General features: G+C 33.4%; 2 protein-coding genes and 1 long non-coding RNA gene across 4 annotated transcripts; 1 reads left to right on the top strand and 2 right to left on the bottom strand.

Annotated features, from left to right (window-relative positions):
- Positions 1 to 1,073: 1,073 nt before the first annotated feature.
- LOC130816069 (tubby-like protein 8) lies at positions 1,074 to 5,735 on the bottom strand. The gene is made up of 8 exons (XM_057682648.1): positions 5,054 to 5,735; positions 4,618 to 4,732; positions 3,506 to 3,682; positions 3,352 to 3,407; positions 2,787 to 2,889; positions 2,445 to 2,540; positions 2,035 to 2,195; positions 1,074 to 1,530 (listed from the first exon to the last, which is right to left on the bottom strand). The coding sequence occupies exons 1-8, from the start codon at positions 5,572 to 5,574 to the stop codon at positions 1,455 to 1,457; spliced, it is 1,305 nt and encodes a 434-aa protein (XP_057538631.1). The 5' UTR covers positions 5,575 to 5,735; the 3' UTR covers positions 1,074 to 1,454.
- A 2,609-nt stretch (positions 5,736 to 8,344) lies between these two features.
- LOC130816068 (uncharacterized) lies at positions 8,345 to 10,443 on the bottom strand. The gene is made up of 4 exons (XR_009042693.1): positions 10,227 to 10,443; positions 9,981 to 10,132; positions 8,997 to 9,069; positions 8,345 to 8,579 (listed from the first exon to the last, which is right to left on the bottom strand). It is a non-coding gene; the product is annotated as an uncharacterized LOC130816068 (long non-coding RNA).
- Positions 10,444 to 12,522: 2,079 nt separating this feature from the next.
- LOC130816065 (probable folate-biopterin transporter 3) lies at positions 12,523 to 22,219 on the top strand. 2 transcript variants are annotated; one of them, XR_009042692.1, is made up of 6 exons: positions 12,523 to 13,125; positions 17,088 to 17,347; positions 18,096 to 18,191; positions 18,292 to 18,462; positions 20,151 to 20,968; positions 21,266 to 22,219. XR_009042692.1 is itself a non-coding variant. In XM_057682646.1 (5 exons), exons 1-5 carry the CDS (start codon positions 12,762 to 12,764, stop codon positions 20,739 to 20,741), a joined length of 1,482 nt encoding a protein of 493 aa, XP_057538629.1. In that variant the 5' UTR covers positions 12,523 to 12,761; the 3' UTR covers positions 20,742 to 21,254. The 2 variants fall into 2 exon arrangements, 1 of the variants encoding a protein (XP_057538629.1); XM_057682646.1 differs by lacking the exon at positions 21,266 to 22,219 and having other exon boundaries at positions 20,151 to 21,254.
- The last annotated feature ends 23 nt before the right edge of the window (positions 22,220 to 22,242 follow it).

The raw sequence follows: 22,242 nt of genomic DNA, 5'->3' as shown, positions 1-22,242 counted from the left end.
GAAATTACAGTATCGCCCATTTGACGCTATTGGCGGCTAGGTTTGTCTTTATATGGAAAGATAGGATAAGGGCATTTGGGTCATTTAGGCATAATATAACACTCACAAGTCACAAATGATAACTATCCAAGATAGTTTAATATTTATTTTAACTAAAACAACATTTGATTATCTTGAGAGGGTAAGCAAAGCCTATTCTGGTGACATGGGCTGAGTTGGAATATGAAAAAGTTTGGTATAGACACGTCAGCAATATTAACGGGAGTGAGAGGATGACGTAAGAAAGGCACGTGAATTGCTTCTGTTCATGTGGATAATTGTGGAGACCACTTACTGGATTGATTCCTGAAGCTTCTTGAATTCAGTCGTGGAATTTGATTGTGTATTGTTTGTATGATTGACGAAAGCTACACTTGCATCTATTCAAATTCTCTTATTGGTTCAAATTTACATGTCACTTTTTCTTTTTTTTAACAATTTGTCATCTCCTATTTTTGGATAAAGTTATCCGTCCAAAATTTTAATTGAATTTTCCTTTTACTTTTCCACGATTCTCGATAACCAAAAAATACTTAAATATGTTGTTTTATTTATAGTATATAACATATCTTGTAATCTCAATTATCGGCTTAAACTTTTTATTAAGTTGGAATCTTGACATAATATCAGAGACATCGTAACAAGAGGTAATGAGTTCAAAAGACAACCACCCATCATTTAAAGTGAAATATTCAATGTTAGGTATGAGGAGCGCTTTTACTGTATCTAGACTTCTAGTTTAATGGCATAGGTTAGGACTATATACTTTAGTGGAATAATTATAGGTTTTAGTGTAGGAAAGAGAAATAAATTACAGGTTTTAATGAGATATTATATGTTGAGTCATGTCCATATAGTAATAAAACAAATTTAATAAGAGAAACTAAAATAATAAATGCGTCAAACACATAGACACGAAAGGAGTATAGCTACAACTTACAACCTTGTGATACATGTCTATCCTTGTATGTAAACAAGATATATACGATAATAGACATAGTAAAATTGAATTGTCGAATGAAGACACTTTAGTACTTTTAAAGATATTGGATTGCATTGATAGGTAAATAAGTGCTACACAGTAGACATAATGTCATTTTACATTCTTCACAAAATGTGAACTTTTTTGTTACAAAATAGCAATATAATTTGCCCACTGCGAATTCCAAGTGTACGCAATAGACATAATTTCATTTTACATTTTTCACGAAATGTGAACCTTTTTGTTACAAAAAGCTACATAATTTGCCCACTGCAGATTCTACCACTACCCACAAAACTACATAATTTACCCAAGAAAACATATTAACTTCCATATTATCCGCTGAGTAGCACTGAAATCAAAAAACCAAAATGTGGGCAAAAAAAGTACAAATCCGTTGCAGCTTGAACTCAGAAGAACATGAGAGTAGTTGTTAAACTGTACAGCAAAGTTTCGGATCGATTGCAGCCAAACTTATGCAGAATGCTTGGTATCCAGTCATTGGATGCCTGCAGTGTCATTAGACTTCAGTTATTATCCCAATCTTGTCAGTTTACTGATCATCATCATTACCATCATACCCATTATGATCAAGGTTTGGATCATTGGATGGAATGGAAGACTCATACCATACCCTTGTCACGGGGATAAGGAGGTTGTGGCCAAACAGATGTCAAGGAACAACTCAACCAACAGCTTTAAGCTGATGGTTGAGGCCTCATAATATATTTTATACTTTAACACGCTCCCTCACACGAGAGCCCTTTAGGCTAGAAGTGTGGATGTAGCACAGACCCTCATATCCGGCGCTAGATATTCCACTTTAAATAAAGGTGGTTGAGATTCGAACCAGTGACCTCGTGTCACGATGACTTCTGATACCATGTCAAAGAGCCCAGCTCAAACAAAAGCTTAAGCTGATGGTTGAGGCCCAAGATATGTTATATATTACACTTGACTCGAGTGAGACTTGTGAGTTCACTATGAGTAAGAAATGTAATTGAATCCATTACCTGTAATCCATTACAAATTTTGATTTGCCTAATCTCCCAAGCTGCAGGACAATTTGTCCTTCATTTCCCTCCATAGTGAGCTGGAAGTTCTTCACAGAGCTCTGTATTCTAAGCCCAGCTCTCACCTTTTCTCTGAAATCTAATTCATATTGCTTTGAGACCTGCCAAATTCAAAATTTGGTGAGCACAACAAAAAAAATATAATCAGTGGAGAATCTAGATCTGAATCTGCCTAAGCTATGGTCCAGTCATTTATTAAAAAACCTTTTGACACTAAATTATGTTACATATAACCCAGAGAAATGGGAGCCGAGTTCGTTTAGTGCATGTAGAGATGAGTGTTAGACTCGCTCTCTACTGATATTTGTATTCGCCTCCAATATAATGTGAATTCCAAAAACCATGCTTACCTTGTTATAATGAGGAACTTTTGATTCAAATAAATGAACTTGGTCTTTGTCCATCTTCCCCTCCCACTTTGAGGGAAGAGTTTTCATATGTTGTACCTATGAAAAAAAAAGACAAAGTCAGTCAAGTTAATAAAACGAATTTGCAGCTAATCAATGTTGTTTGTTGATAAACATAATTATCAATCATCGCCAGTGTAACATGATTCTCCAGTTAATTCGCTTTTTGGATTCGCGATTCGCTCAAAATGACCATAAAATAGCCCAAAACCGATCATAATTCGCTTTTGTTATTCGTAATTCATAAGGAGAGTAGTGAATATGTGACAGTGATCTTGGCTAAACCTGATTTGATGTGTTTTTGGACTGCACTGGCTGAGTCTGTTTGGAAATCCATGCCCTAAGACTTCTGTACCTCCCAGTCCATGTTGATATAGTAGGAGTAAACCTGCAACATCATAGAACCACAATTAAGAAAACTGAAATGTCATCATATAATCGTTATAACACGAGATGCACACACTTTTTAAGCCAAGGAGATACCATCCCAAAACCATATGGCAAGGGAGGAAGGGCTCCAATGACTTATAAAGTGAGCACACCATCTTTAATTCATCAATGTGGGATAAACCATCCCAACAATACACATTGCGTGCAAAATGTTTTGGGCACGTGCAAGATGCTTGATCACATTCACATAGGTTTCAAACATTAGTTTAAATTTGTTTAAATTTGTGTATATATTCTTGCATATGACGTTTTCTGGGTTTTTTTCATTTGTAGGTCTCACTGGTGCAACCTTCTTTATCTCCTTTGGTCTGCATAACCATATCTTCTATGAGTGGAAATATAGAATAGTCCTTAAAATTTATTACAATTTTACTACGCGGGGGAGATCAAAGGGACTTACTCAACAATGGCCTGAAGCAGTTTTGATTCTTCAACAGGCTTCCTGGGGGACAATCCCTGTGATAAAATAATTAGCAATTTTAGTAATAATCTAGAGTGCAACAAAATTAGAAATGAGTCTTTCATATAATCTTGTCAAATAAATCAACATTAACCTTATTCCAGACATAATATCTTGAACCCATCAGGTTTGATGTAACAAGACCAATGAAGCTGTCATCTGAGGTAGAAAATACACCCTTTGTGTTTTGAGCTATCACGAATATTGAACGCCCACTGCGACGTTTATGGTAAGCGACAGCCAGTTTTCGATTCTGTCGCCCTTTTCCTTCCTAGAAAACAAGCAACTTAGACACTAATCGAGTGTATATATTAAAGTTAAGTTTTTAGATTAATATGGTTTCTTGACATGTTTATTTAACCGGTATCAGAAGCTTAGGTCATGAGTTTGAATTTCAGCTGCCCGGTTGTTCCTTATGTCAAGTGAAATATTATAAACAAGGCTCATGTTGCATCCCCTTAGTGTGAAGGATACACTATATAACAATCTTAGACCTACCTTATAGCTTAAGCTTTTGGTTAACTAAAAATGATCTTTCTCAATCTTAAGCTTAAATGCCAATTGATAAATAGCTTACTTCACAAAGATCATAACCAATGTAACATAACTCGCTAGCTAATTCGCTTTTTAAATTTGCAATTTGCGAGGAGATTACTAAATCATGTGACGCTGCTCGTAACCAAGACCAGAGAAGGATACATATGAACACATCCCTCACAACATGAGACTACATAAAGGGGTAGATTCAAGATACTAGGATGGACTAAAGACTTATCGCTAAATGTGTATTAATAGGGCCTTTAGTCAAAAAATTTAGGCCATAGGGCAAATCCAAGATAATAGGATGGGCCGAAGACTTATCGCTAAATGTGTATTGAACAAACTCGGATGTCATTTTTTCTGAACTATATGTTAGAGAATTAAATATTAATGGGGTCTATAGTCAAAAAATTTAGGCCATAGGGCAAACCCAAGATGCTAGGATGGGCTGAAGACTTATCGCTAAATGTGTATTGAACAAACCCGGGTGTCATTTTTTCTAAACTATACATTACAGAATTAAATATTAATAGTCTTTAGTCAAAAATTTTCCGTCATAGCCTAGGCAGACAAATTCTCCCTTTGAGTCTACATTTCTATAATATGACTCTAATTTCTATAATAAAATACTCGACCAATGAGCAAATAATCAATCAAGAAACTTACATTAGTGTATAGAGAATAAAGGGAACCACCACCAAAACCTCTAGGAGCTGCTTCCTTCAATATGATGCAAGCGCACCTTCCAACATCCATTGGCAATGGTTTACTCAATAAAGCCCTGCCAAAAGCAAGTTTATTTAGTCCTAACTTTCGGTTTTCATTATTTATTAAGTAACTCCACCCAAGTTAGGGTTTTAGGGTCAAACATACGCAAGCTTATATTATAACAAAAAGTTGTTTTTGATTAAACTTTTGATAGCAAAATCATTTGTGACTTCGTATAAACAAGAAATACATGTAATTTTTTGATAGACTCCTATTTTAAAATGACAAAACAAGAAATATATGTAATTTTTTGGGTTATAATAGACTCCTATTTTAAAATGACTCATTCATGTGGTCGAGTAATATTTGAAGTGATAATTCAAAATAGACCCACCTATTAGGCAATGTAGACCAAGAAGAAGCAGGAGCAGCTTCAGAATCTGAAAAATCCCAAATATTCACAGATTTTGCACTCTCAGTCTCCTCAGCTGCATTCCAAACCTTGAAACCCAGCCCAAAACTCGAATCGGGCTCATTCATTTGGATGCATAATTGAAGAGAAGAAGGCTTTAAAACCCTTTCTTTGGAATTTTGCAATGAATTTCCATCTGGGTTTTTCTTATTACCAATTCCAAGCCCTTTAGCTTCCTTTGGCACTAAATTTTCCTTATCATCAACCCTAAAGTTTGAAACTTTCTTGTTCTTAACAAAGGGATTATTCTCTTTGGAATTTAGAATATTGTTATTGAGTGAAAGATGATTGCCAAGAGGAATCACAACTGTTGGATTACCTACATTTACATCAGGGTGTTCTTCACTGGAATTTTTACTGTTTTTTGGGTCAATTAGAGGATTTGAGTAGAGTGAATTGTATGAAGATTGTCTTTCAATAAAGGGTTTTTTCATTCCATCCATTTTTCCCGGACCCGGGTTTGATTTTCGCTGGTTCTTCCCTTCTCTCGGCCTACCGGGTACTTAAAAAGTTGGTTTGAGGTTTTTAGGTAAAGGTTAGTTATTGTTGAATGCAGTGCTTCTTACTGAATTGGAATGCTTCCTGATGATGTAGAGAAGACATGAAAATTGGACATTTAAAATTGTTGTAGTAGTAGAGAGGATTAGAGAAGTGGAGGAGTGTGGGACCCATAAATTTTTTTTGGTGATTACTTTTTTGTCCTGCTCAATTAGAAGTAAAGATAAAGATTGTAAATTTTTTAAGCATACTTAAAATATTATAATCTTTTCATCATTTTCCTACGATAATCTTATCTAATTATGAGTAATCTTAATTTTAAGAAGTATTTATTTAGGGTAAATTTAGGTAATTCGATGATCTAATATAGTAGGTAATTCATTAAAAAAAGTAAATTGAAAATTAATATAAATTAGAAAAATTTTTTGAAATTTTTTTAATATTTTTTTAATATTTTTTCAACATTTTATTTTAACTAATCTTTTTTTAAAATAAAACTGATTATAGCAAGTCTTCAAATTATCTGATTTACTCTAAGAAAATACCCACTAAGTTTAGAATTATTTATAGTTTATTAATAGATAAGATTATTGTAGAAAAATCATAAAAAGATTAAAATATTCTAGGTAATTTTTCTAATTTTTTAAGAATAAAATAAATATTGATAATAAATAAAGAGAAAAAATTGAATAAAATTAAAACATTAAAATTTATAGATTAAATTAAAATAAAGTAATAATATAAAACAAGTAGAACAAATTAAAATGACAATTAAAACAAAATATATAAGACGAAAGGAATATTAAGAGGGGATTGTCTTAAAGTTTGATTTGATTTGTCTAGGGAGTAAGTCTATTTTTGTCTTGGGTTTTGTTGTTATTAAAGATTGTGTTGAAAGGTTTGAAATTTGAAAAATGAGTTAAAGGGGATTGTTTTGAATTGTAAGGATTGCTACCAACGGTAAAATTTTGGGACTTGCTGTCTTTGTTAGTTGAAAACGATGGGTGGATCACGCTTCACTCCAAAAAATTAGGTGAAAGGGCGGCGACCAAGTTTGAATTGCTCTTCGCTATTACTTTTTAACTTTTTTATGAAAAATGATATGCACAGTTTTTAGGGTTGTACATAATTTTTTATGAAAAATGATATGTACGCTTTTTAGGGTTGTACACTAGGTTGCACTAAAACGAACACTTACACAGACACGGACGCGACACGGGTACGGGAAAACGCCAACTTACAAATGGCGGACACGGGGACACGAAAATGGCAATATAATAAATATATCAAATTAAAGATAATTTTACAATCTTTCATTTGATATATGTAAATAAACACTTTAAAAACATAAAACTTACATAAAATGCAAATAAGTACCAAATAAACAACATAAGTATTTAAAAATAGTCATACAAACCAAATCAAAGAAAACCAAATAAATAGGTAAATTTAAGTTTGATCATCACACACATCCATATGACATCCATCATCATCCTCCGCTACAAAAGTAGTTTCCAACTCGGGCTCATCAAGAGAAAGATCCGCTACAAAAGTTTTTTTTTTTCTTTTTAAAAAAATGTGTCCTTGACTCCTTGCCGTGTCCTTGCCGTGTCCGCGTGTCCGGAAAAATATTAAAATATTGGACACTTCATTTGGCGTGTTGGACACGAATTTTCGCGTGTCCGTCGCGTGTCCGTGTCCGACACGCGACACGCAGGTTCAGTGGCGTGTCCGTGTATTCCAGGTTGTACATAAGAAAGAATCTTATATTTAATTTACGTAATTTAATATTAATTTTGCTTTGAAAACATATGCATTTAATTGTACTTTGTTATTTTACTATTTATTTTTTCTTGGGGAGTTAAAATTATTATATAAAATATTAATTGTTTTCCGATTTCTAAATTAGATTCTCTTGAAAATTTAAAATTATTAATGAAAAAGAGAATTTGTTAATTTTTATGTACAGCCCTAAGGGCTGTAAATATTATTACCTTTTTTTATTCTTCTCGTTTATTTTTTTATAGTCTTCAAAGCAAATTTTGAGCTTAAATGTCTCTAAATACGTATTATAAAAAATATAACAAAAAAGTATACATTAGATGAATCTGCTGAGATATCACATGGATATATTTTATTTTCTATATATATTTTAAAAATCTTAATCAAATTTTTATCTCATAAAAAATAAAATATTTTAAAGGGGAAGAATATTAGAGAACGATGAGAGTATTAGACTGATAAGAGAGCTCTCAATGATATGAAAAAAGCTTCCTCACCAATCTCTCTCCACATTTTCTCTTTTATCCATATAAGCTTTTTTGTCTGAAAATTTTAGACATAAAAAATATCTCTTATCAATGAGAAAACAAAAAAGTTTCTTCACTAATTCTTAAATACTAATTTATGTAGAATTAGAAAAAAACAAAAATATTTAAAGCATGTTAAAATATAGCAAAATGAGTGTCTAATTATTAAGCATAAAATTTTATGACCATTAGTATATTTATATTATTTTTAATATATATGCATGAATAAAAACGTATTTAAAAATAAAAAAGTTATTTGGACAAGTGTCAACTTCTTATTTTTTTTTTAAAGAACCTGTAACAATCCGATTTACCGTTGACTGAGTAAACAGGGTCATCACGGGGTTTATATCCCAAAAAAAATCGAAATCACACTTCTAAAACTTGAGGAAAGGGACACCAGCTCTTTAACGTAACTAACTCAGCTATATTTCCAAAACAAACATCTAACTAAAGCAAGGGTAATTATACAATTCTCTACAGGTCCGAAATAACCAACACAGCCAAATCAAATTTACATTTATCCAAAATTCCTAATACAAATCTATAATTCCTAAATGCTCAGCTCAATTTACATCCTTGGAATCTCTATTCTCCTCCGCTAATCCGTTATTCCCGACTGGTCCCGATCTGTAGGCAAGCTAAAAGTTGAAAACAACAGATGGTCAGATTAAACTGAATGAGAAGTAACAATCCAAAACAACAAACATGGTAATTCAAATCATAGGTTTAAAAGCAACATCAGTTCCCTAGATCTATGTACGCACAGGGAGTCTAGTTGAGAGGAACATCCATAGCTCTAAGGCTATGTCACTCTCGGGTGAAGCTAGTCAATATCTGGATGACAATTCGCTTCAAAAACAGGAAGTAGGGAACAATGTTCCTCAACTCCGTCAATGACCAGCTCGCAAGCCCAATCCATTGACATATCTCAATATCAGCATAAGCATTCACAACAATATTTGTCTCAACAATTTTCAAATCAAAGAGTTTTAATAAAAAGTTTATTTTCAAGAAAGTAGTCTGGCCAGACCCTTTAAGGGACTGCTACTACTCACCAAAAAGAACGCTTCAAGAGGCTATGTTTGGTACTCCGCGATCACTAGAAGGGCTCCTCGATAATGTCGCCTCCTGAAGCATAACAAATATAGCATCACAACAAAGCATACGATTCTACAACTAGGTTCATATAGCTCATTGCATCTCATCCTAATAATGCATCTTAGTTCCACCTTCTATTCTAATATTTCTCATTTTAGTGATTGTGCAAGTCCTAACTCCAACCCTCAATATCATCAAAATTATTAACCTTGCTTTAGTTTAGCTTATATTCTTGTAAAGATTATATGTCTCTACAATTTCTTTGTATTCTAATTCAAACACTTCCATTTCATCTAAACTCAAAACCAAGAAACTAAACAAGATTTACAAACTATCCAAAAGCAAGATTCAGCTAGTTTATCCATTCTACTAATAATTTCCACACTACCCTAGATACTCTCAAGAACAACCAATCATACATAACAAAGGGTTATATCCAACACTTACATTTACCCAACTATTCGCTTAATAACAACAACAAGATTTATCCACATTAGTAGTTTCACAAGAGTCTCCTAATATTCAAGAACATCAAATTTTCATAATCTTTCTACATCTAACATCTAACAATATTCTAATCTTGTAAATTACGTACTAATCAATAATTCCAACAAATTGTTTTAATATTCCACAATCTACCATTTATACATCATAAAACCCAAATTACATTTAATTTTGGAATTCTTCCCCAAAACTCCTCAATCACAATCTCTTATAAACACATATTAATCATCACATAACTCACTAAAATCACATTTTCCATGAATTTCCAATTTAACGACTCATCTACTAACTCATACACATTCCAAGATTCATCAACATTTAGGCTTCATACATGGTTAAGAATTAAACAAGTGAAAGTATGCCAATGGAACTAATTTCTATATGAATAAGAGTATGATTATTAAAGAAAAACAAAGAAAGAATTCAAGAAGGACTACCTTCTGTTTGCAGCAGCAAGAAACGAAGAAAATTTCAGATTCAACACTTTGTTTTCGACTTGGATTTGATGTTCAATCAACAAGACCAAAACTCACTCAATCTTCCACAAATCGGCAGAATTCAAGTCAAGGAACGAAGTTTTCGGCTCCTTCTACACTTATGGTGGTTCAAAATTAGAGAAAAGATAAAGAGATTGTTGAAATAATGTGTCGAAAAAATCAAAGAAGAAATCGAGTAAATTATACCTGATTAGCTTTAGTTCGTTATTTTTCAAAAACAATTCAAGCGAAGGATTGCGTTTGTTGAAGGAGCAGGAGCGAAATCAGATGGAGAAGATGAGTAGAGTTGCGTTATCTTTGAAGATCGAAGGTAAAGAACAACGGGATGAGGTATGGGTTTTTGAAGGTTTTGGGAAGGCAAAGAAGGGTTTGATTTTTTTCCTTTTGTGTTGAAGATGGTGATGAATAGTGAAACGCGTGATATTTGTTTTTCTTTTTATTTATTTATTTTTTTTTTATTTTTTTTTAAGAAAAGGAAAAGGAAAGAAGAAGTTAAATTAAGAATATTTTATGTCATGTGTATTTAAGATCATTCTCGCACTGATAATTCTCTTAAACTTACTCGTCTTAAAATATTTATTTTCCCGAATGTTACAGAACCCTTCTAATTGTTTAGTGAACCAAATTTTTTTCTAAAACTTTTTACTCAAAAAGTGTAAAAAAAAGGTATGCGAGTTTAATTTGGCCCAAAAAAAAATATAGAGTAAAAGTAGGAATTAAACTTTAGTAAATTGGGTTAGAGGAACGTCTTTCTTAGGAGACCGACTGTTTTGTTTTTCTCGCCATTAGAATCAAATTCAAAGCAAAAAACTGCACATGTAGAGTATTTCCCCAGCATTTAGAATGGTCTAAGTATAACTAGCTAACCCAACAATAAACCTAAATGTCATTAGAAAAGTGTAGTTTTAAAAGTATAAAATCATTAGATTATATACACAAAGGTATTGCCAATAGAGGTTTCCAAAATGAGACCGGACCGGCGGTACGAATCGGAATTGGTTGAGATCAGACCTTAATCAGATCAGATCGATTGCATTCGATCAGGGCTCCGGGTCTTACTTATTCTTCATTTCGGGTTTTCAGTCCGGTCCGATCTAAATTCTGAAAAATCCAAGTTAGATCGAATTAGACCGGATATATATAAAAAGTAATATTAAAGAGGAATAATATTTACGATTTTTATGTATATGCTTATTTAAAGGGCTTTATATTTTTTATTTCTAACACAAAATAATTTTTTAACTCAAATATTTTAATTTTATAATAATTAATTTGCTAAATAATTTTAAAATCTTTCATTTTTAAATTTATTTTGGCACCAGAAATTACTTCAGGTCTAAACCCAGACCAGACTAGGAGGAAATCGGATAAGATAGGGATCAGACCGGTCTCCGATCTTAGCATACTCAAAATTTCGATTTTACAGGTTTCGAGCGAACCGATCTGAATTTGGACCGATGAACACCCGTAATTGCCAACGTTTTTGAACGAGCAAAATCGTTCACATGCAGTTCTATTCAATGAATGTTACATTATAGTTAGTTCTACAGCTACTCACAACATGGGTTGATTCAGGGTTTTAACCTTTTAATGGTATCAAATATCAATTTATGGAGGAACTTTTGCAAAAATTTTGCAGAATTTCATTTGTTAAATGCACAACTAAAATTTTTTTTCTTTCCTCCAAAATGACATGTACAAACATAATATTTTTCAAGCTAAGACAAAACTATATACATGGTCAATTAATCATCTTCACCTTAAATGGTGACAACCAAAAAAATTAATTTTGCGGAAAAAACGTCTAAATAAAAAAGCATTTTTTCAGCATACTCTCTATTTGATAGTTTTTTAATCAATCTCAAACAACTTAAAATTCTTTGGTTGTAATAGTTTTGATTAAGGCGCATAGAAAACAAAAAGAGCAGACAAAAAGTGTCTTATGAGATTTCAACTAATTTCAAATAAAACTAATTCCAAAAAAATCAAACATACATAAATAAATTAACAAAAATTTGATAAACCTTAGCATGTTCCTCCACCAATTTTTTCAGTTTTCTAATCATCTCTTTACAATAATTTTTCTTAATTAAAAACAAATCAAAATATAATCATCATAATTACCAACACAACTAATTAAGGAAACATACACCACCTTAACTAAGTCAAAACCTCAGACAATTTTTAGAGTGTGGGTGTGCAACAGTGGCCAGAGACGCCGGTGAGGGACATGTCGTGGGTGTTGGTAAAAATATACTCAAGTGATCTTGTTTAAATTGTATAATGACATATTTTTATAATATTAATTTTTTATAATTTTTAAATATATGTATAATTTAACATATAAAAGAACAAATTAACATATTAAATTACATAAAAACTTAAATATAACAAATATAATAAAACGAAAAAAATATATAACGAATCGTATTTCGACGAGACGAGCTCAAAATTGAGGTGTCATTGCACACGTTTCCCTCGCTAAAATCCATTTATGAAAAGAAGAATGGGTTTAGGTGGTATGCCGTGTGTGGTGACTTCTACCAAACTTCGAACATAATTTTTCATCTTCATGCTCTTGCTCATTCGGCCAATCCATTCTCAACACCATTGAAACTGAATTTTACCCAATCAAATCACACTTTTAATGCACATAATTCTAATTCCCCTCACATTCGGTATCCAATTTCAGTTCCAGTAAACTGAAGATCAAATCTAATCATGGATAATGAAGCTTCTTCCCTAATTGAAGAGCAAACCCCCAAAATCAAGAGTGACAAACCAGGTATATTAGGTCTAATCATGTCAGGAGTTAATTGGTTACGAATGCTAAGTAATGAATTGCATTGGAGTTTTGTGATGGGTGTGATTTCAGTGTATGGTATAAGTCAAGGGTTAAGTATGGGTTTAAGCCGTGTAACTATGCAGTATTATATGAAGGATGAACAGAAGATACAACCCTCTGAAGCTCAAATTTCAATGGGGGTTGTTAGATTTCCATGGGTTGTTAAGCCTTTGTGGGGTCTTCTCACTGATGTTCTTCCTCTTTTTGGATACAGAAGAAGACCTTACTTCATTTTTGCTGGTATTTTTTTACTCCTACTGCCTTTCTTTCTTTCCTTAATTGGTTGTTTTAGTAATTGATATATGATTGCTTAACCATGTAACTTGTAAGTAGAATTCTATTATGCTTGACTATGCTTTTATCTTTTAATTCAGAAGTGTTTGTTTTGGAGAATTTCTATGAAATGCAAATTCTTGTTAGTTTTCTGTTTGGTTTGATGGAAAACCACTTAGCTAATAGGAAAAATGGAAATGTTGATGATAGAGAATGTGGAATTAGGTTTCCTTCTAAATTTGGAGGAAACTATTTGTGAAGAATTATAAACACTTGACAAAGAAGGGTTAATGGGGAAAATAATTTTTTGGGAAAACATTTTCCTCTTTACCAAACACCACCTTAGCCTGATTGCCAAAGACATGGATGCATTGATTACTTTCTTTGTGTTCCAACATGAAGAGGGCATTATCTTCTTCCTCACTTCATGATTGCATCTTATTTGTTGTAAAATGTATGGCATGTGGTTTTAAGATTCACACTTTATTTAGATTGAAGGAATTGGATGGTAAGGAAGAGGAGGGATTTATAGCTATATAATTTCCTTTGTTTGGATACCAATTTTAAAGGGGAGGGTTTTGGAAAGGGATGGATTTAGAGGGATTAAGGTCCTTGATTTTATTAATAACCAAATCTCTTCAAATATGGAATGATTTGGAAGGTAAATGCTATCTCTCTTTATCTCCCTTCTTTTCCCTCTCAAACTAACAAAAGGGAAAGTTCCCCTATTATTACCTCCCTTTCCTTTCCCTTTCCTCCCTTCCCACTTTCTCCCTTTTGTCTCTTAATTGGTATCTAAACAAAGTGGTTTTGCGGCTACATTGCTAACTATGATAAGTCTTAAAGTAGCTTTGGTCATTTTCGCACTGTCTCTAGTTCTTTACTAGCAAGCCAACACATTCCGTAACCCATGTACCACCAATATAATATAATTCACTAGGTAATTTGTCTTTTGAATTCGCTCAAAATTGCCCAAAAATTGCCAAAAGTTTGCCCAAAATCTTCCACAACTTTCTTATTTCGATTCGCAACTCATGAGGTGGTAAGTAAATCATGTGACAGTGGTACTCACATGTTCAAATAATTGCTATTTTGGACCTTTTGTTAGCCGGCTGAGCCTTGTGCCGTTGCACAATTAGAGAAAATATGAAATGAAGAAATAATTTAGTGATGATTCTTGTGATCAAAGTTTGAAATTACATGGTTTTACATAGTAAACTAATACATGAACTAGGAACTGATGGATCAGTCTAGACTCTAGAGTCTTAGATTTCCTTATATACATGTACTTTGATAATGATCAGCTCTAATTCCCGATTTTACTATTACATGAACTAGCATTCATTACGAATGATGAACTTCGATATTCAGAGAAAAGGTCCTGCTTTTGGATGGGGTTTGGTAAAGAATATCTCCTAATTGATTTTCTCCTTTCATGAAACCAATTTCACATACTTTCATTTCGGGCTTCTGAAACAAAGTGATATAGCACTGGCTACCTGGCCAAACTATCATAATGAGTTTTTCCATTAACCAACACAATCTTCCTTATCCAAATGGGCAAATTCACAAACGGTAATTTATTGGAAAATACTCTTTTCTAGGGTAAATGTGTAGTTTCAGGTGCTCTTCATATCATCCTATGTGTTTTACTCTTGTACTGGTAGAGGTCTTAACGTGAATAGCATAGCCTATTGTTCCCTTTGCATGTGTCAAGAGTGATTTGGTTGCTTGCTCCTACTTGAAGTTGGCTAAAATTCTGCATGAGTCTTGATAGGAAACTTGGTGCTAACATCATTTATGGTCTTGTTGGAGTAAGATATAGCCATTTATGATTGTATTATTATAGCATGGCTTGATTAGGGTACACGTGGTGATAGTGTGTAAGGAGATTGAACTTGCTGTTTATGAGGATTTGTTTCGGACTTTCGGTTATGAGTAGCCACAATACTCTCTCTTCTTTTAGTCTTTTGTTGTGTTCAAATCACCTTCATCAATTATAATAAGTACTAAGTGTTATTAACTTCTTTTAAAATTTACGCTTGTTCTTGATTTTCCTTTGTGCGGATCTTCTCTATATGGACAAACATCTTGCTATAGTAGCATTAAGATTTTCCTTTCCGTATGCAATTACTCTCTTAATGATTTATTTTTTTCTTAAATATTCAATTTGGAGGACTTTTTTCTCTTTACCTTCTTTTCTCCTTTGGAAGGACAAGGTTTAGAATGTTAGAATCACTCTGAACTTCTTGCTTCTTTTCAATTTTGTTCTTTTCTTTATGACTAGTATAATATTCTCCTTGAGGACATGTATTTGTTGTTTAGTTTATTCTTTCTTCTTGTGGTTTCATCTTTCCTACCAGCTGTAAGGCCGTTAGAGTTGATATGTGCTTTCCATCACATAAATGGAAGTATCATATGCCTTTGTTTATGCTTATGATTATAATAACCACATCTTAATCTATCATCTCTTCTCTATACAAACATCATTTGATCAACTACATATTTGTCACTTTTCACTTCCTTGAAATTCATTTTGAAAGGCATTAGTTGCTTTTTCTAATTTGTAGTAACGATTCTTGGAAATATTATATGTATGATAGCGTTCTGCGAGATTTTTATGAAGCACTGTGATCTTTAATTATTTCCTTCTTTGATAAGTTTAATGGTATACCACCTTCTATGCTTCAATAAATGTTTTTTTTTCTTTTAGACGACCACAAATTTCTGCTCTAAGACTTGCCTTAATTTTAACACTCCAAAAATCATAGTTCTCTTTATTGAAGATTAAAAAAGGTCCTGAAAGGTCATGTATTGATAACTTGTAGATTATTGCCGAACTTGTGCTCAGATCAATGAAAGCCGATGAGGCAGTGAGGCATTGTGCAATAGTGCAAAGAAAGAAAAATACAAAATGGAGATTAATGTTAGGATGATTCTTACAATCGAACTATGAGATTTCATGACAAGCTTATTCTTGATGTCGGAAATAAGAGACGAACCTAGACTTCCCTATTTAACTCTAACTTATGAATGACTAAATGATTAAATTTGTCATTCATAGACCGATAGAAGAGGTCCATAATCTGACAGCTAAGGAGTTGGTTGACATGAGAAATAAAATTGCAAGTTTGCTATTTTGGTGAATAGTTTCAATTTTAGGATGTTTCTTATGCTCCCTTCCCTTCCAATTTCTACGTAAATGAAAATTTCTTTGGGGCGCCCAACTACCAGTAGTCACTTTGGGAATTTCATGGATACACAATGGTGGATTCTGACAATGGTGGGTGGTAATGAAGAGTAGGCCTGGAAATTGAAATGGCAGGGGGAGCAGCTGAAGCCTGAAATGGGCTGAATTTATCTCATTACATTGAACATGCAAAGCTACGACAACTAGGGTCTAATGTGTAAATATTTAAAGTAACTAGATAAGAAGTAAGAAATCTCTTCGTAACTGATAGAAATGACAGCCAACTTGATTAGCTGCGAAAAAGTAAACTACGACAAATGAATGAGAATAAATTAATATTCATAAAATATAAGAGCACATCTAATACAAAGAACTACAACATAGTAAGGAAAGCAAGTTAATATCCACAAAATTTGACAGCATATCTCAATACAGAAAAATACGACAAAGAAAGGGAATAATTTAATATTCACAAAATATAATAGTGTTTCCCAATACAACTTCTTAGGAAATAATTGTATGCACATTTTGTCTCGGTAACCGAATTATCATACTATCATATTGTGCTGACCAGTGTAACATAATGCGCAATCTGATTCGCTTTTTTAATTCGTGATACACTCAAATTTTCCCAATAATAGTCCAAAACCGACCATGATTCGCTTTTTTCGATTTGCGATTCGTGAGGAGATTAGCGAATCATGTGATAATGGTGCTGACGTTAATATTGACCTTACAGGGCTTCTTGGGGCAATATCGATGCTTATCCTGTCCATTGTTAATGGACTGCATCTTGTACCTGCTGTTCTGGCTCTCATGGCAGGAAGTGCTGGGGTGGCTGTAGCAGATGTGACTATAGATGCTTGTATAACTGAAAATAGTAGCAGTCATCCTGCACTTGCTAGTGACATGCAAAGTTTGTGTGGATTAAGTTCTTCAATAGGAGCTCTAGCAGGATTCATCATCAGTGGGTTTCTTGTTCATCTAGTTGGGTCCAAGGTTTGTTTCTGGTCATATTCGTCAAAAAACCTATACTTAAATTCTATGTATTTATCTGATCTCTTTTATACTTGAGACACAGTTTTTTCAGTTTCCACTAAATCCTCTGGATGTTTGCTTTTCAAGGGTGAAGCCAAGATTTTGAATTAGGAGGGGGGCCGGGGGGAATAGTCGATATACTAGGAAATTATTTACTACGTAAAAACTAGTTAAACTTTGAAAATTTTAAAATCATGTAGACTGTAATGAACTTAAATGATAGCAAAAATTTATTCAACAAATGGAGTTGAAATTTCTATATAATTATCCCTTTGGACAAAAAACCAAGTGTTTTTGACTCCATATATTCGCCTAATAAGTTTCCAAAAAAAACACTATTAAAATTAAGATAATAAAAATATGAATACACACTAAAAAGAATGAATGTAAAATTATAAAAGATAAAAGAGCAATGACATTATAAAATAAATTTAATAGTTTATTAGAAAATAATTGTTTAAATTGGGATTTGATCCGCTGTCTTTAAGTTACATATGTTTTACTCTAACCATTGAGCTATAATAATTTTGTTATATTTTTGCACTCTTTAAACAATGTATCATATATTAGTAAGGGGGCCAAAAGCTAAAAATATAAAGGATCGCATTTTCTGCAAGGGAGTCCGCGCCTCCCCTGCCCTCCATGTAGCTTCGCCAATGTTGCTTTTCATTAATTGGCAATAACAGATTATGAATCTTATCTCTCATAGGGTGTGTTTGGCCTGTTGACAATTCCTCCTGCACTGGTAGTTTTGGTTGGTTTGACAATTAAAGAGTCTGCTGTGCGGAACTTCTCTTATAGTAGGGTACTGCTCCATTCTCTACCTTTGTCCTTTTGCTTCAAGATTTTTCCAAAGTCAGCTTGTTATATTGGTCAAATTTACATGTGGCACATCATGTAAACAGGTAAATGAGAAGTTTTTCGATGCGACTAGAGCTATGTTGACCACCCTCAAGTCCCAGCATGTCTGGAAGCCATGTCTTTACATGTTTTTATCGCTTTCTCTTGGCATAAACATCCATGAAGGGCTTTTCTATTGGTATACAGATGGAAAGGGAGGTCCATTGTTCTCGAAGGTAATACGTTTCCCCTTTTGTGTGTATGGTATATTTTAGCAAGATTTGTTTGGTTCTATTGTAGAAGAAAGTTTTTTGATGAACCAAGACATTTGGTGGTCTTAATTTCTGCCATACAAGATCTAATGTTCCAGTTCCCTGACATGTACATTGCAGAAAAAAACATCATAGTAGTATTTGCGTGCCATTTTATTTTCACTTTTTCTGTATGCAATTATCCCGTTGTGATGGTTAGATCTTAGATGGCTGATCTTTCTGGACCTGACCCGCTCAGGTCCATCAGTCCATTTTTTGCTTGAGATTAGAGGGAAAGATTATAGGGAAAGTCTCACTCATTCGTCACAAGCACCGGATCGAATCCCTGACCTCAAAGTCATGTTGCAAGATCCCCAGTACTTTAGCCAACTTGCATGGGCATTGTAGTATAAATTATCAATGACTAAGAATAGAATTTGTACTTCAATTTTATATGAAGGATGATATACTTACGATAGTCTGTTATCAATATCATATTTTTTTATTCTTTTTTATTATCATTTATTTATAAACTGAAATTTCCGTTAATTTTTTCTTGATATTATATTGAGCCAGCTATTGCTATCTTTTGGAGAAACTAAAAGCTTCCAAGATTTTTTATGGGCATTATGATGAATGATTGATTTGCTTGCACTTTGACCATTTTCTTTTAGCATGCTTCCTCTTGTTTTTGCTTTTGGTGGATGACAGTAAATATTTCATGATGTAGATATTTATGCTGTGATAAGAGTTACAATTGTTATTACTAAAAGAGAACAAAAAATAATTCATGAAATTGATATTCCTAAGAATATGCATGAACCGGAGGGGAGGCTAGAGTCTGGCATTATCCTAGCTTGATTGAAATTCTTCATTAAGTTCATAGAACATAATTTGTTGGGATTATCTTTGAATTAAGATTTTTGTTGGACTAGTTAATGTACTCTAGTTTGAAGGCCATTGTAGAAAGACTTTTCTGAAGTTTGAAGAAGCCTTTCCTCTGGATATTCTTCCTTGATGCTTTCTGAAAACACACCCCTCTCCTTTTGTCAGCCAAAGAAAGCCCTCCTTTTCCCGCTTAGTGAATACTCTGAAGCTATGTTACTCGGACTTTCCATTTTGCTTCACATACCCGTGTCTGATCCTTAATGCTTGGACATTGGTATGACACTTAGACACTTCATCTTAGGCATAAAATTAAATATTTAGACGTATCCGACACTTGGACTCGTTCCAATATCTAACATCAGTTGCCGAGTCCAAGTAACATAGCTCTGAAGTCATAAGTTTCTCTGCCAGAGTTGTGTTTGAATTACCTTGTTATTTTGGGTCCATCATGGATCAATGCCATATTTCATTGCTGACTAAGCCATCAGGACTGATGCCATCTCAAGTTTATGTAAAATTTGAAAATTAAGACACAATATGGTTCTTTGTTTTGATTATTGATTAGTAAATGTAGTTTTTCCCTATCATTTCACCTGAGCTACTTAAGCTGTCTTTGTTATCTAAGAGTATATACATAACTAAGGATAGGCATTCAGATCGGGTTATTTTTGTTATCAAGATAAAATATGTAATGTATTCTGTGGATTAATTACATCTAGTACACTTCGAAGATCTGAAGTTAAAATTCTATTTCTATTTTCTAATATCAAATATGCTTTACGCAGGAGATTGTGGGATCCATATATACGATCGGAGCTCTGGGGTCGCTCTGTGGGGTTATTCTCTATCAGAACAAGTTGAAAAACCGCCCTTACCAGGATTTACTTTTCTGGACACAGTTATTGCACTGTGCATCAGGAATGCTCGATTTGGTTTTGGTGCTTCGTCTTAATCTGAAATTCTACGTACCCGACTACCTCTTTGTCGTATTCGATGAAGGTGTTTCTCATATGATAGCAAGAATTAAATGGATGCCTTTGCTCGTACTTAGTTCTAAGCTTTGCCCCACGGGGATAGAGGGAACGTTCTTCGCCTTATTAATGTCCATCGACCAAGTCGGAATGCTTACCTCAACTTGGGCAGGAGGTTTTGTTTTACACATTTTAAATGTAACACGATCAGAATTCGATAACTTGTGGCTTGCAGTTCTAATCCGTAACCTTTTGAGATTAACCCCAATACTTTTGCTGTTCCTGGTGCCGAGGATTGATCCCAACTTGCCAGTGCTCCCTTCCGAAATATCAAAGACAAAAAGGGATCATGAAACGCTGCCTAATGAGAATATCGAGATGGCCAATCTTCTTGATTCAAGCTGATCATATAGTCGATTCAGTCACTGCTGCTCAGAATTAACCCCCGATAGAGTTAGAGCATCTAATATCAGATTGTTCAGAAAGTGAAATCAATCCAGATTTCGCGTATACACTCGTTGAGTCGTCATTGATTGAAAGTTTCAAGTTATACAGTACCAGCATACAGGTTATACAAGTGTTCTGTCAAGATTATAAAGGCTCTGCAGTGTTAATCCGTCAGCCGAATTCTTGTAAGCACAATCATTTGTTGTTTCCGTTAGGCTCGCTAGTTGTGAATGATCTGTATTAGTATGATATTGTTTGTTTTGGGTCGAGCTATTCTTTCTTGTTTTTCCTGGACTTGGGATGTACTCTCAACAGTTTATATAAATGATAAGTTGTCTGTAAAAGTTAGCAAAGAATGAATAAGATAGCTGGAGTATGAGAAAAACAAGAATGATAAATAGCATTATCTTTTGTAGAACATGCTTTTGATTCTAGTGGTGTTCAATTCTCTGTCAATCTGTCTGTTTACCTTGTTCTTGCAGAACAAAAGCTGAATGCGCCAGAATATGTGGACTCAGGAACTCCAGACCGCTGGCAAAAAACACCCCATCTTGTGGTCCCTTCTATACTCAATCTACATAAGTGACTAATCCCTCTCTCTCAAAGTTTTAGTTATGCTGTACTTTTTACTTTTGTCGATGCACAACTTTAATAAATATCTTTAATTATACATAATTAAAAATTATAAAAGTTGATATTAATAAAGTACATATTATGATACAACATTAGATTTCACGTAACTATGTTTTATTTTATAGATTAAGAATAAATAAAAGTTAAAAGCAGATTGTTGAAAAGTACCAAAACCGTAGCTAGACATGGGGAGTAGATGTTATCATTCTAGGCTCCATCATTGCTTTACCAATAAAAATACTTCTAGATCATTTGGTGAGCAAGTATTGTGATTTGTGAGAACAACTTTATTGTCCAACTCTATCTCCACTTGGACTCTTTATTTTGTTTTGTTATTTGTGCCAAATTCTCAACATTCGTATATGTGTATGTATATAATAGTTGGCCCTTTTTTAAATTTAATTATGAATTTTTTTAAAATAAATTATCTAATTTTAACATTTGAATATGTATTTGTGTCGGATATGAGTTTTTAAATCCAGGTTACGGTAGACCAAAACTTGCACCGACATTTCTTTTACTGCATTGATGTATTCTTCAAATTTTTAGATCTTTTCCTAATACTTACTCAAAAATAATCATGTCCTTATCTAGTTACCCCCACCCGTACGGCCCCACCCCTCTTTTTTTTTTCCTTTCGTAAGGAATTTTGATCATTTCTATTTTGAAACTGTTGATGTTATTGGCATTCATTCTCAAAGGTAAAATTATTGAATTTCTAAATTCTACTTTATCTGTCACTTTAAAGTTGCAACAAGTACAAAGATTAAAAAATTTGAAACGACATATAAATTGTCGTGAAGTACCAAAGTTCCATCTACAATCA

This window comes from Amaranthus tricolor, chromosome 6, assembly GCF_026212465.1.
Source record: "Amaranthus tricolor cultivar Red isolate AtriRed21 chromosome 6, ASM2621246v1, whole genome shotgun sequence".
NCBI lineage: Eukaryota > Viridiplantae > Streptophyta > Magnoliopsida > Caryophyllales > Amaranthaceae > Amaranthus > Amaranthus tricolor.
Note: the sequence above shows the minus strand (reverse complement) of the source record. Positions and strands in the feature narration are given on the sequence as shown.